General features: G+C 49.5%; 1 protein-coding gene across 1 annotated transcript in view; it reads right to left on the bottom strand.

Annotated features, from left to right (window-relative positions):
* Positions 1-11,634: 11,634 nt before the first annotated feature.
* Positions 11,635-13,922, bottom strand: part of SRGAP3 (SLIT-ROBO Rho GTPase activating protein 3) — a 122,082-nt gene continuing 119,794 nt past the window's right edge. The window contains exon 22 of the mRNA XM_068983109.1: positions 11,635-12,048. Coding sequence (XP_068839210.1) covers positions 11,635-12,048 — 414 coding nt within the window. The remainder of the gene's footprint in view (positions 12,049-13,922) is intronic.

Raw genomic sequence — 13,922 nt, 5'->3', positions numbered from 1 at the left:
GGATCAAACCCAGGTCTCCCACATTGCAGGCAGATTCTTTACCAGCCGAGCCACAGGGAAGCCCAAGAATACTGGGGTGGGTAGCCTATCCCTTCTCCAGCAGATCTTCCCAACCCAGGAATTGAACTGGGGTCTCCTGCATTGCAGGCAGGTTCTTTACCAACTGAGCTATCAGGTCAGGGAAACCCTTTTAAATATAAGTAGATCCTAAACATGGCATGTGACATACTTAGACTAAAAAATTATTCACTGTGTATCTGAAATTCAAATTTAACTGAGCATCTTGTAGTTTTATTTGCCAAATCTGACAACCTTAGTCAAGGGAATATCTTCCAGCTAAATACAGGGCCTGGTCTGGTTATATCTTGAGAGGTCTTGGCCCTCTCTGCACCTTCCTTTTTGGGGTCTCTCTTCATCACACTCCTCTCTGTCCCCATTCTTCCTCCAGGATCCCTGCCATGCCTCGAATGAGGATGTGTGGATCACCTGGCCCGGGGACTCTGGGATACAGACAGTCCCAGAGCAGAGCTAGGGACCACTGGAAGGAGGCAGGCTGGGAATCACTCAGGACAGAATTCTCTGTTGACTAAAGGAACAAGATTCAGAGTCACACAGACCTCAGTTTTCATCCACGCTCTGCCACTGACCAGGTGATCTTGGATGGGTCACTTACCTTTCAGAGCTTCAGTTTCGTTTTTTGTAAGATAAGAATATAATGCCTGTGTCCAAGGGCTTTTAGAATAATTTTGTTCTTTAAATGTTTTTTAAATGTTGGGAGGTACCTACTAAGGTGTCTGACACATAGTGAGTGGCTGGTTATGGCAGTAGGAGTAATAGTAATAAATATGACTATTATTATCATTAATACCCATTGTTAACCAGAGGGCAGAGCGGTTAAGAGTACCAGCTCTGAAGTCAGACTGCCTGAGTTCAAGTCTCAGCCCCACCATTGACTAGTGCACAGGTTGGGGGTCCTTAAATACTGTCCCCATGAAGAGGAATAGGGCTTCTTGGAAACGTGGCTCATTTTAGACCTGGGGCAGAATAGGAGAGGAGCCTGGGAAATCTTATTGTGCCCAAATGAGAAAGTTGCCCAAAATGAATGGAGCCAGCTTAAAGCTTCCCCTGCTGACCTAAGCCACAAAAAGAATATTGACTATAACTCACTGGAATGCATTGACTATTTTAAAATCCAGGAATTTATAATGGGTCTCAGCAGAAACAAAGAAAGTCCTCATTTTCTACCAATGGAGGTAGGGATTGTACTGGTTTCTTACTCTTAAAGTTGATAAATAAGGAGAAAGAATTAAGCATTTATTCTTCTCTTCCAGAATGAACTGTATTTTAAGCAAATACTAGCCTTTGTTGATGAGAATTCTAGTTGATCAATACAGAAGAAATAAAATTATAAAATCATTGTAAGACCATTGGGGTTCTTGGGGGGTGGGATACTTAGGTTCCAAATGATCAGGCCACAGTGAAGGGCTGAGGGTGAACCCCCCTGGACCTACCGACCCCCCTCAGCAATCCTGAAAGGGAGAGCCAAACAGCACAGAGCGCTCGATGTGACATGATGTGGAGAACACACCCTCCAGGAAGCGTTGCTGCCCGGAAAGGGTGAAACTGGACCTAATCAAACATTGAAACCCAACTCTCAAGTTATAAGACTGAATTAGATGAACTATTTGGGGAACACTCAACTGCTCCCTACTGTGTCTCTCTTGCCCCGAGTTTCCTTCACTAGACACACAGGACACTTCACTTTGTACACTTCTGGTCACCAAATGTGTGGGTTTTCCTCACAATAAGCAATCCTCTACAACCCCTGTAGACTGTCCTACAAGTCGACATAGTTCTGGCACTGTCTACCCAGAGATGATGTCAGATCCTGAGGGTTTAGTTCTCCCAAGACTCCCTCCCTTCAGATGCCAGTCAGAAGCTCAAGTGATCATCACCAGGGCTCTTGACCAATAGCCTTGGATCAGAGACCATGGATCCCACCTGCTATTTTACAAATGGCCACATGATGGCAGTAGGGTATTGAGCTGGATGTGGGCCCAAGCTTTGAGGAGGAAATGCAGAGGCGAAATCACCCCATGTATGCCACAAGTATTTATTTCATCTGATCCTCACATTTAATCGAGCGTTCACTAAGGGGCCTGTGCTCGGCCTCTGAGCGTCAAAGCGTCACATTCAGCCCTGATGCTGCCATCCTGCAGCCACTCGTCTAAGTAGTGTCTGTGTATCTGGGGGCCACCAGGAATCTGGAAGGGTCCGTACAGACATGGGTGTCTATGTGTTTGACATTGCTGAAGTGGATACCTAGGCTGGGCATATTGGAGGGACAGGGATGGGGGCCCAGGGAGTAGCCAGCCACCTCTGTTGTTTTGAGTTGGCCTCTTCCACAGGTATTCAAGTTTACCGTTTTTCAACTGTGTGCTCTGCAGAAAGTAACTACTTCTCTGAACCTGATGGGGCTTAATAATAGTTAATACCCTATAGTTTCTCTGTGGGAGGAGAATGAGATCGTCCATGTGAGTTGCTTAGAATGGTGCGTGGCACACAGGAAGTGCTCAGTACAGATGCTTTATAAACATGTGTGTTCTCATTTGGGGCCCTGCATTAGAAGCAGTCAGTCAGCTTACACAAAGGCCCCAAGGCCCATTGTGGAAATGGACAAATTTGGCTTTGGGCCTGGGGCACTGGAATTAGGACTCCCCAGAAGGAAAGATCATCTTTATAGCAGTTACACGTATTGAGAGTTTTCTCTGTGCCAGGCACTGTCCCAAGCACGTCTTATGTACTAACTTACCTACTTCTCACAACAAGCCTCTGCTGTAGGTACTGGTACTGTCCCTGCTTTAGAGGTGATGAAACTCAGGGGCAGGACTGTAGAGAACTTTCCTGAGGCTTCTTGGCTGGTAAGGAGGGGAGGGCCAAGCGATCTGGCCTTAAAGAGTCCTCATTCACATGGATGGGGATGGCTGTACTCTTCTTAGGCCATGGGTGCTGTGGGGAGGCAAAGCGTTTACCTAGAGATGGGGGGTCAGGGGAGCAGAGCAGATATGGAATCCTGGACTTAAAGCCCTTGCTCATGACCCTCCTCATGTGTCAGATAGGGATGCTCACAGAAATGACCCCTGTGGGTGGTCTTAAGTGTTCAGGGAGGTGGAGTATGGGAAGTATTCTGCACTGTGTTCTGGGAAGAACATCCAGCATATGACCGATGAGTATTAGCTTTATTATGTACTAATGCTAAACGCAAAGTTGGAATGTATCTCCATGAGCATTTTTCTAGTGTATCAGTTAGCTACTGTTGCATAACTAATCACCCTACAACTCAGTGACCATTTATTATTTACCACGGTCTAGAGTATGAGGACAACCCCCAGGATCTCCTGATAGAAAGCGTGGGTGGGGTTGACACCACCCTGGACATTGGGGCTTGCTTACCTCTAGCTGCTTCAGGGATGACCTGCAGGGCAATTCTGACTAAGGTGAATTAAACTTAAGACTTTCCTTGTGTTGAAGACGAGGAGGTGCAGGCAGGGGGAGCTTCTGTAGCCATCGGGCAGTCGAGAGATATCAGAGAGTCCCTAGGCTCTGTTTAAGCTAACAGGCAGAACTCAGCAAAGCCCACCTGAGAGGAAGGGATGGTGGCTAGAAGACAGCACCACACTCCGAACATCTGTGCCTGGACCTTGTTCTTTCTAGCCTGGAGTTCCCAGCTGTGTGGGCCAATATATTCCTTAAGGCTGTTTGGGTTGGATAGTCGGTCATTCACAGAATCCTAAACGGGTGTGCCCTGAAGTAAGCAGTCTAGCAATGGACTGCTTTTTGGCTGGCAAAGCCATCAGGCACCTAAAACATGCCTTTTCTTTGTGCCTCTGTGGGTCAGAGATGCCGTCATTTTGAACACTGTCATAAGGAGCCAAAGTTGATTTCAGGATTCTGGAGTGATGGTCTTGTGCAATTAGACTGTGAGCAACCTTAGGGTAGGAAATGGGTCTCACTCATCTGTTTCCCCAGCAGCCAGCTTGGGGCAAGGCTCACACAAAGGTGCTTCCCACATCCTTGCTGAATGAACGAGAGGCTTCTGCTTTGGGGTTCTCAAGTGAGCATGTTGCTTTGAGCCAGTAAACAGGTTACAGAACGTACCCCAAATCCAGCCCCTCAGCAGGTTTCACCCTGTCAGAGCCTGGAATTAGCTAGAGGCCGCCACGGAGTGTTGAGTAGCTATGGGGTTACTGATGGATTCCCTGAGGCTGGCAGAAGATCTTGTTCTCTTCAAAGTCCAGATCAGTCAGAGGGCTCATGGGAAAGGCAAGGCCCTGGAGACTTCCTGGACTTCTGCCCACAGAGAGCTACCTTAATCCTGGGAGCCTGCTGCTAACCCTGCTGTGATGAACTTGCTCCAGGGCAGGCAGGACAATGAATGTATAAGGCTGCAGGTTAGATGGACTGGGCTTAGATGAGGGCTCCTTCACTTCCTGGGCTTCCCTGGTGGCTCAGAGGGTAAAGCATCTGCCTGCAATGCGGGAGACCTGGGTCCAACCCCTGGGTCAGGAAGATCGCCTGGAGAAAGAAATGGCAACCCACTCCAGTGTTCTTGCTTGGAGAATCCCATGGACAGGGGAGCCTGGTGGGCTATAGTCCACGGGGTCGCAAAGAGTCGGACACAACTGAGCAACTTCACTTCACTTCACTTCATGCCGGGAGCCAGCGTGAGGAATTCCACCCGTGACAAGGTCATGGGGCAAGAGCTCTAATGGCAAGGCTAATCAGACCTCAGGTTTTCCCCCTGGAATTTCCTGAGCATCCACCCCCCAAAAAATAAGAATCTGCTCTGCTTTCCCACTTTTCTAATATCCTCTGGAAAAAGTCAACTCAGGGCTTTATTTTAGTCTTCTGCATTTGAAAGGGATGTTTCAGTTAACCCCCTCTGATTGCTCCTCTAGCTTGCCTGACAGATTACCCGGACCTCTTACAGCTTGTGAATTGCTTACAGCCCCCCAACCCCGAGAGGCACAAAGCTTGAAAGCATCTTAAAGATACAGAGCCTTTTCTAAAGAGTTAAAAATTATATTGGTAGAGGGTTTTCACTGTTGACTCAATGACTGCTGCCAGGCCTCCATATTCTTTATCTTTTAGGCACCTGGAAGGATGTTACTCAATATAAGCAGGATGTAGAAAAAGATACATAGTAGTTTTGATGTTAGCAACACTAGACTTTTGAGTTAATTGCTTCTCTTTTGCTGTAAATCACTGTACTCCCTCTACTTGTTATAAGTTGCTGTATCCTTGCTGTGTAAGAATGTAACTTTATTTAGTGCTTTCTGAGAGTGGCACCAACCTTGGGAAGATCAACACAAGTCTTCTAGTTAACAAACCCTTATCAGAAAAAAGGCTGTAAAATGCTAATTGGCCCTTCTTAGCCAGAGGATGATGTAAATCACCTAAGACTTGTGTGTACAATTAGGTATGCAGAGAGAGAAGCCTGGTTTTGATAAGAGTCTGGACTGCTAACGCTGTGCAACTTTATGTTACCCATTGATCTCCATGTTTTATCAAAAGTATAAAAGGCCTTCTGAACAATAGGGGCCGGAGCTAGTCACTGGACTCGTTTCCCCCATGTCTCTTTTTCCTCTTTACTTTAACTTCAGGCTGAATTCCCATCTGGGGCGCGGAGGCTCACCAAGTCTACTTACTTGCCCTGGCTGTTAAGACCCGCATGAAAGGGAACCTAAGGTGAGGCACCCTTAGATATTCAAGCGAGCGCCGGTGGCCCACCGTAGATGGTGCAAATTCCTTGTCTGGGATTTTATTGGCCTTCCGTGTAATCCAAGTTATTCAGCCCTCTTTCTCCACTTAATTTTCCTACGACACTATTGTTTCTTAATCTAATCTTATATTAATAAATAAACAAGTCTTTCCTCGCCAACGCCATCCACCCTTCGAATTCCCTGGATCCACCGGGGCTGGACGCCGGCAACTTCACTTTCTAGCCTGACCTTGGACAAATTGTTCAGTCTCTCAGAGCCTCCGTTTTCTCTTCTGCAGAATGGGGTTTAAGAAGGGTTTGTTGTTTAGTCGCTAAATTGTGTCCAACTCTTTGCAATCCTATGGACTGTAGCCCACCAGGTTCGTCTGTCCATAGGATTTCCCAAGCAAGAATACTAGAGTGGGTTGCCGTTTCCTTCTCCACCGTATCTTTCCGAACCAGGGATTGAACCCTTGTCTCCTGCATCTCCTGCATTGCAGGCAGATTCTTTACTGCTGAGCCACCAGGGAAGCCAGTTACTTACCTTCAAGGGTGGTTTTGAGAATTTGATGAGAAAGTGCACATAAAGGGCTTAATCTAGTGCCTGGGCAAGAAACTGCTCCCAGGTGACCCTAGTGGTAAAAAACCGGCCTGCCAATACAGGAGACTAAGAGATGCAGTTTTGATCCCTGGGTCAGGAAGATCCCCTGGAGGAGGGCATGGCAACCAACTCCAGTATTCTTGCCTAGAGAAACCCATGGACAGAGGAGCCTGGGGGTCTACAGTCCATAGCGTTACAAAGAGTCAGACACCACTGAAGCAACTTAGCACACGTGCACAGGGCAGATTAAGTGATCAACGGACACCTCACACACACATAAAAAAGTCCAGGGGCTGTATCACGTGTGTAGACAACAGATGCTAAAATGCTACGTATGCTCACACTGGAAGTAGTATCCTGTGGCCTCTGGTGATTTGTCATAAACTCTGGAAGGCCTCTCTGCAGATGGCAGCTCCCTCTCCTACTTGCCTCTGCTCTGACAGTTCCCAGCAGGCACCCCTCACTTACCTCTTCCAGTTAGCTCCGCAGCAGACGCAACCTTCCTTGGACCTTGGCCTTCACCCTGTTGGGTCTGAGCTAAAGGATACTTCAGGGATGCTTCCTGGTTGGAAGCACACAGACCACGAACTGGAAGGTAGGAACACCTGCCCCCTCCCCATCCCCAGCAGGCCACCTCACCCTTCCAAAAAGCCACCAGAGTACATTTGGGAAAAGTTAAGCTGTTTTATTTCACAGGGTAGCTCCACGTCAAACCAGCAGGCACCATGAGAATACGCAACAGAGGATCCAGTCAGACACTCTACGGCACGGGCGCTGGGTTGTAAGGGAGAGAAACGATGTCCGGGAGAGGGCAACACTTATCACCACATGGGGACAGGCAACCAGCAATTTCCTAGGGTGGTTTCAGTTTGATTTTCCTGACAGTATGGGGAGGAAGGAAACCAAAGGAAACTAAATAGACCAGCCACTCTGAAGCAATCAGAACCGAACCTATTGCCAAACCGTGTAAACAGTCACACTGCCGGGGACTAGAGCCTGAGCAGAAACCCTGGCCAGAAGCTACTTCTTTCCAAGGAAAGTAAAGTGCACCCTGGCCGTTCTGGTTCAAGGTCGTCATTTGCCTCGGACAGTTCACATGGAGAGGAGGCATCAGCAAGGAGCAGTCCCAAAGGATGAGACAGCAGGATGCTGGCAGATCAACTTCGGAGAGGTGAGGAGGACCCCAAGCTGGCAGCAAAGTCCCTCGCCCGCCCCCAGCTCCCCCAGCAGCTTTGGATATGTGGGGAATTCTCTACGCAGCTGCTCAGAGGAGCGGGGACCCCAGAGAACCAGGGAAGTTGACATGAGACATCAGCACTAGCTCTGCACAGCAGAAAATCATCTCAGCAACACCTCGGCTCACCCCTTCCTAGCTTTTCCTCCCGACCCCTCCTCCCTGAACCCAGCAGCCTTCCCTCCCCCCACAGTCGTGAGCCAGCCGTGTCTTCTTTCTGGGTTTCTCGGGAGGATGAGGCATTTGCTCTAGTGTGAAAAGTCAGGGACAGAGAGACTAAGAGGAAGAACCATTACGTTAGTGCTCGTGGTTTTCCAACAGCCACGTCCACGCACTGAGCGCCGGGTAACGACCGGGACCCAGGAAGTCCTCTGCATCCATGCCTCCTGAATGAGAAAGGAATAACCCCCCCGACAAGGCACTCTGAGGGCCTCCAAAAGGGAAGCAAGCCCCGCGCCAGGCCCTTCCCCGCACTGGCCCCACATGGGTACCACCAACCAGTTGGGGAGTGTTTATAAGGCAGATCACTGAGCTGCTGGTTCCGGCCGGCAGCCGAGGGATGGCTCCACTTCCCTGCGTCTCTTCCCACTCAGATTTCTTCATGGGATAGGAACCTGGTGGGAATCCATTTCTCTCCTGCCCCTGAGGGCCCAGTGACCTCAGAGAAAAGACCCCCCCCACACACACACACACACAAGTCTAATTCCCAAGCTGACAATTCCCTCCAGTTGTGCGCTCTGTCCGGGGTTCAAAAGGCGCTTCAAGGTGAGAAATCGTTAGCACTGAAAACAAGGAAAGGCAAGAATTTTTCACAGAATCCCACAGTTCAGAGCAGCTCTTTTAAGAGGAAAGGGGACTAAAGAGAGAGAGGGGGCGTGGGGTAGGAAGCACGGCTCGTTCTCAATTTTATCCAAGAAAGGTCCTTAGCGGCCGGAGGCTGGGCCCCAGGCCCAGGAAACTAGACCAGGAATGAATTTGTTCTTTGGTCAGTTTTAAATGAACATCTTGCTGGTTCATTCCTAAAAGAGACTGAACACCGGTAACACAGAAAGACAAAAGGCTTGACCTCAGGGTAAATTGAAGGTTAAGAAATCATTCTGTGAAGAGCAAAACAAAAAACAAAACCAAAAAAAAATTGCCCGTTATCAATGAACTGATCAGTACAGCTTCCAGTAATGGTGATGGACAGGTAGGTAAACACCACTTCCTCTTGTACAATTGGTTATACTGAGGACTACTAACTAGGTTACTACATTTCCCCCACACTCACTGTACAGTTAGGTTTCTGGTTTTTGTTTTTTTACATTGATCTATCTACTAGGTGCAAAGATTTGGTGAGTGGCATTGGCTATAATTTCATTGTAGCCTTTTTAAAAATTACAGTTTCACATTTTAACAGTTACTTTCCAGCATTTAAGCAAATACAGCAATATATAGTGGACTAACACAGGCAGGAGTCAGAAGAGAATGCCAATGCTCATGACGGTGGGCGGGCCTGGGTGCGTGTGGAGGGGGCCTGAGACATGCAGAGCGCCAGATGGGTGGGGGGTGGTGGGCAATATTTTTCCATTTGGTTCTGCGTCAAGGCTCAGATTTGGAGCTGGATGAGTGGGGTGTGAGTTTGCCTAAATGTGAGCTCATCGGCCACTTCCCAGTGGAAAAACAGGTGCTTAAAGAAAAGAGAAAGGCCCTGTCCTTCAGGTAGGTAATTCGGTGAAAGGCAGGCCTATATTCAGTAAGGAAAGGTGAAGTTAGTCAGTTCAGAGGAAAACCCACATGACCTGACCGGTGTTATGTATATCAGGCAACAGATCTGTCAACTCAAACGTTCATGTTTCATCTGGTAGTCATGGCAGAGAATGGGATCCTTTGCACAGGAGGCCACTGTATTTAAGGTCTGGGAGTCTCTCTGGGGTAGAAATGAGAAGTCTCTTGTCCTGGCTGGACGTCACAGAATCCTTGCAAATAAATGGCTTTAGGAGCCAGACCCAGCCACACCCTCAGCCATCTATTAAATCTTGGGCAAGTCATAGCCATCCTAAGGCCTTGTTTCCTTCACTAAGCTGTAATGCAGTGGAGGGGGAGGGGGGATTACTTTATATGCTAAATGGCAGAGGGCTCCTAGCTCCATCTAAGGCTCTTCCATTTCCAACTCTAGGCAAAACAAAGAAGGTCGAATTTATCACTAGCCTCTCCCTGGCATTCTCTCTTAGAGCCCTTCTTATTCCTCTCTACTCTCGAGGCCAGTCCTTCAGGCAAGGCAGTGTGGCTCACCATCCCTACACACCCAGGTAAATGTGGCTTCATATGACTCCCTCTGGGGACCAGAGGAGAGGGCAAAACTTAATCCAGTGGGCTGACATGGTAATGATGGAATGTCAAGAGGTGACTTATCTGCAGGATTGTGCTTCACGACTCTTATGAAGCTGGTACTTCTCAAATGCCCACTGCCCACTTCTCAAATGCCATTAGGAGGTTTCAAGAGGAAGGTGCTAGGTGGTTTTCACCTTACTGATGACCATGAAAAGAGCAACCGTGTCGGCACAGAGCTTCCTAGGTTGCATGGTTTGCTTGCTCACATTTTATGGAGCAGGAAACTGAGGCTCAATGAGGTGACATGCCCCCCCCATTCTTTCCCCATATTTTCAATTGTGTTAAATGCGCTGGAGGAGGTGGGTGAAAGGGAAGGGAAGAAGGAGGAGGCAGCTATTTCACTGCATAAACTCCACCGAAGCATTCTCTTGGATGGCAGGTGACAAAGGACTCCCTCCCCAGGCCTGGTCTGAGCTGCGTACTTACAGCCCTGTGTGCTTCATGCAAAAGGCCGCCAGCCAGAGCGCGTCACGGCCTGATTTCAAATTAAAAAACGATGGGACTCAAACTCTCCTTGCCTGTTTAGTTCCAGGATCTGACACAGTATAATTAGTAGAAAGAGGAAAAGAAAAAATTAAATATTTTGAAAATGGTATAAGTTAAACCTCTACAGTTACCGCAGAATTGTTCCTACAGCATTTCTAGGTTTTGAAGTGTTCCACACCACTGTGTTTGGTTTTTTGTTTTTTTCCTTTTTCCCAACCACACATAATACTGTGCTACGATGGGGCTCAGGCTCTCACCATCCCCTCTTCTACTAACGAACACAGGCCGCTGAGGTCAGGGCTCTTCTTGCCAACGTCCTCCATGCTTTTGGGGGTGCAATTGGTCTTGGCCTCCGGGTGGAAAGGCAGGGTCTCTGAAAAGGCAGGGTCTCTGGGGCATGGATGGGGAGGGGGCTCTGTGAAGTGGTCCCCACCTGTGGGAGCAGCCTGCCCAGGGTGTCGCCTGCCCCACACTTCCTTTAGGGGCAGACTGTTCTGGAAGGCCACGACTTCTGGAGACAGTGGGAGACTGGTTTTGTTTTTCTGCAGGTTAGTGGTATATTGCTTCATTCGCAGTTACTGTGGGCCTTTAAATTCTCCCAGAAAAGTCCCTGCAAATCCCACCAAATAACTCAGCGGGAGATGTTTGGTGGCATGGGTCTGAGGTAAATCTAAGTTTCATAAAAAGAAAAGGAGATCCTATATACATTTTGTATGTGTGTCCAGATCTAGTATATGTATATAGATGCATAAATATATATATATACACACACCTACAGACACATACATTCATACATACGTGTACGTATGCAGACGCATACATATACACGTATATATGCATGTAGAGAGAATGTCGAGAGAATAATTTTCCAGTGACGATATGCGGGCGAAGCCATTTAACACGGGCCGTGATCTCGGGAATCGCTCCAGCCGGGGTGCCGCTCCTCACCGCTCGCTCGGGTGTCTGTGTGTACCAGGGAGGGAGGCGGGGGATCCACGTGACTGAAGGCGCGCTGCGGCTCGGACCTGGGACTCAGCTCCGCACAGACCCGCTCCCAGGCTGACCTTCTGGTCCCTGCCCGACAAAGCCAGGAGCCCTGGGAGGGCGCGGAAGTCACTGAGGCCACCCTCAGCCACGGCGGGCCGCAGCGGGCCAGGGCGGTGCCCGCCATCCCGCAGGTCACATGGTGCCCGACTTGTCAGCCGAGCTGTTGGGGAACATCTTCTCGGTGGGGGTCACGGCTGGGCTGCCTACTCCCGAGCTGCTGCTGCTGCTGGACCGATGCTGGACCACGGGTCGCACCGGCCGCATGGGGGGCGGGCGCAGCTGGGCGCCGGCCAAGCGGGCGGACAGGGCTGGCTTGAAGGTGGTCATCATCTCGGTGGAGCTGCTGCTGCTGCGGCGCATGGCGGCGTCGGGGTCGCGGATAACGATGGTGTGCAGGGGGCTGGCCGGTTCCGAGCTGATGGGGCCTGGCGGGTTCTTCAGGGGCTCCAGGGTGTCCAGCACCACGTCTGGCGCCTGCTTGACCGTGTTTTGCCTCTCCAGCTCTCGAAGCTCGTGCAGAGCCGTACTCATGGTCTTCTCAATGTCCTGGGGACAAAGAGAGCTCTGGTTGGCACAGAGCTGGAAGCTTGGGGCCTGACCCTTCCCGGGTGCTGCCCGACTTGTGGGTTCCTTAGGGAGGCTTCCCCACAGATCTCACTGGCTGGGCAGGAGAGTCAGTCCCAGGATGTCTCATAACCATAAGGGAAAATCAATATGAGCACTGTAGACCTCGCAGAGGCAGGCTCCACAGTCAGACAGACGTGTTCAAATCCTGGCTCTGCGGCTTCCTTGTTGTGTGACCCTGGGCAAGTTACCGTACCTCTCTCCGTTTCAGAATTCTCATTTGAAGGTTAAGTATAATACTGAACTCAGGGAGTTGATGAGTATGAAATGATATGGCCCCTTTGAAGAGCATGGCATGGCACCTGGTACATACTGTTGAAAGTTGAAAGTGTAAGTGTTCGACTCTTTGCAGCCCCATGGGCTGTAGCCTGCTAGGCTCCTCTGTCCATGGGATTCTCTAGGCAAGAATACTGGAGTGGGTAACCATTCCCTTCTCCAGGGCATCTTCCTGACCCAGGGATTGAACCCAGATCTCCAGTACTGCAGGCGGATTCTTTACCATCTGAGCTACTAGGGAAGCCCCAAATGATATGATCCCTTTGAAGAGCATGGCATGGCATCTGGTACATAGTACTTCCCAAATAATAAGGAGGTAACACAGAGCACCACTGTAAGCCCCCTCCCTAATAATTCATTTAATCCTCATACTTATCTGGTAGGAACTACCATTATGCTCACTTCACACATAAGGAACTGGAAACTCAGACTGGTTAACTTGTCCAAGGTCACACAACTACTTAGCAGCATAGCAGTCTGACTCCAAAGTTCATGTGCCTAAGCATTAATATTAACAAATCTGTTAATATCTCTCCTTCGTCCATAGGAAAAGTGTTCAGAGGTTATATATTAGAACATTCACCATGCTCACCCCAGGGTGATGGGACTGTTACTTTCTTCTATTATAATGGGTTTTTTTTTTAGAAAAAAATGAAAAAATTGAAAGGCAACAAAAATCCTCATCTGCCTATGCAGTTCCTGTGGATACTGAGACATTGAAGAGCTCATCAGTGTCAGAGCACTTTGAACGACACTCAGAGATTCTGACAGCTCAGAGGGTTGGCCTGGGGCTCAGCATTCCAGGAGGGGGTGCTGGAGCTGGACTGCAGCATTTAACCTGGGAGCTCTGGGCCAGGATACAGAGCCTGGGGTGGGGAGGAGAAAGACTGCTTTACCACTGCCACTGGGCAACCTCGGGCAAGGCTCAGTCACTCTGCACCACACCTGGTCCCTGAGCTGAAAGCCCCCACTGGCAGTGAAGACAGAGGAGACAGCTGACGTGGTGATGTGTGTGACCTCTGCTCTCCCCTGGCCAGAGTCCTCAGCTCCCGTGGAGTTTCCCAGGGATGCCTCCACTCAGGCTGAGCTGGGCCACCAAGGGGACAATAAGGGACAGTGCTTAGAGCTGGTAATGGAAGATGCTGGCCCCACTTCAGGCTCCACATCACTACTGAGACACACTAGCTTTTCCGCCCTGGGGCAACTCTGGAAAAAAAATGCAAAGTGTGGTTAGACTGACAGGGCTGGTGCCTGGAGGTTTCCCGGCCAGCCTCTTCCCCACCCAGGTCTCCCTTTAGCTTCTTTCCTCCCCATCCTCAGGTGGCTCTTGCCTGCTGGGCCCCCATACCAGGCTCCAATCCATCCCAGCCTATCATTTTGCTTTGTGAAGAGACCACTGGCTAACAGGTCCCAGGTGGCGCTAGTGATAAAGAACCCGCCTGCCAATCCAGGAGATGTAAAGTGATACGGGTTCAATCCTTGGGTCGGGAAGATCCCCTGGAGAAGCAAATGGCAACCCC

Source organism: Capricornis sumatraensis, chromosome 10, assembly GCF_032405125.1.
Source record: "Capricornis sumatraensis isolate serow.1 chromosome 10, serow.2, whole genome shotgun sequence".
Classification (NCBI taxonomy): domain Eukaryota; kingdom Metazoa; phylum Chordata; class Mammalia; order Artiodactyla; family Bovidae; genus Capricornis; species Capricornis sumatraensis.
This window is presented reverse-complemented; position numbering and strand designations above follow the sequence as displayed.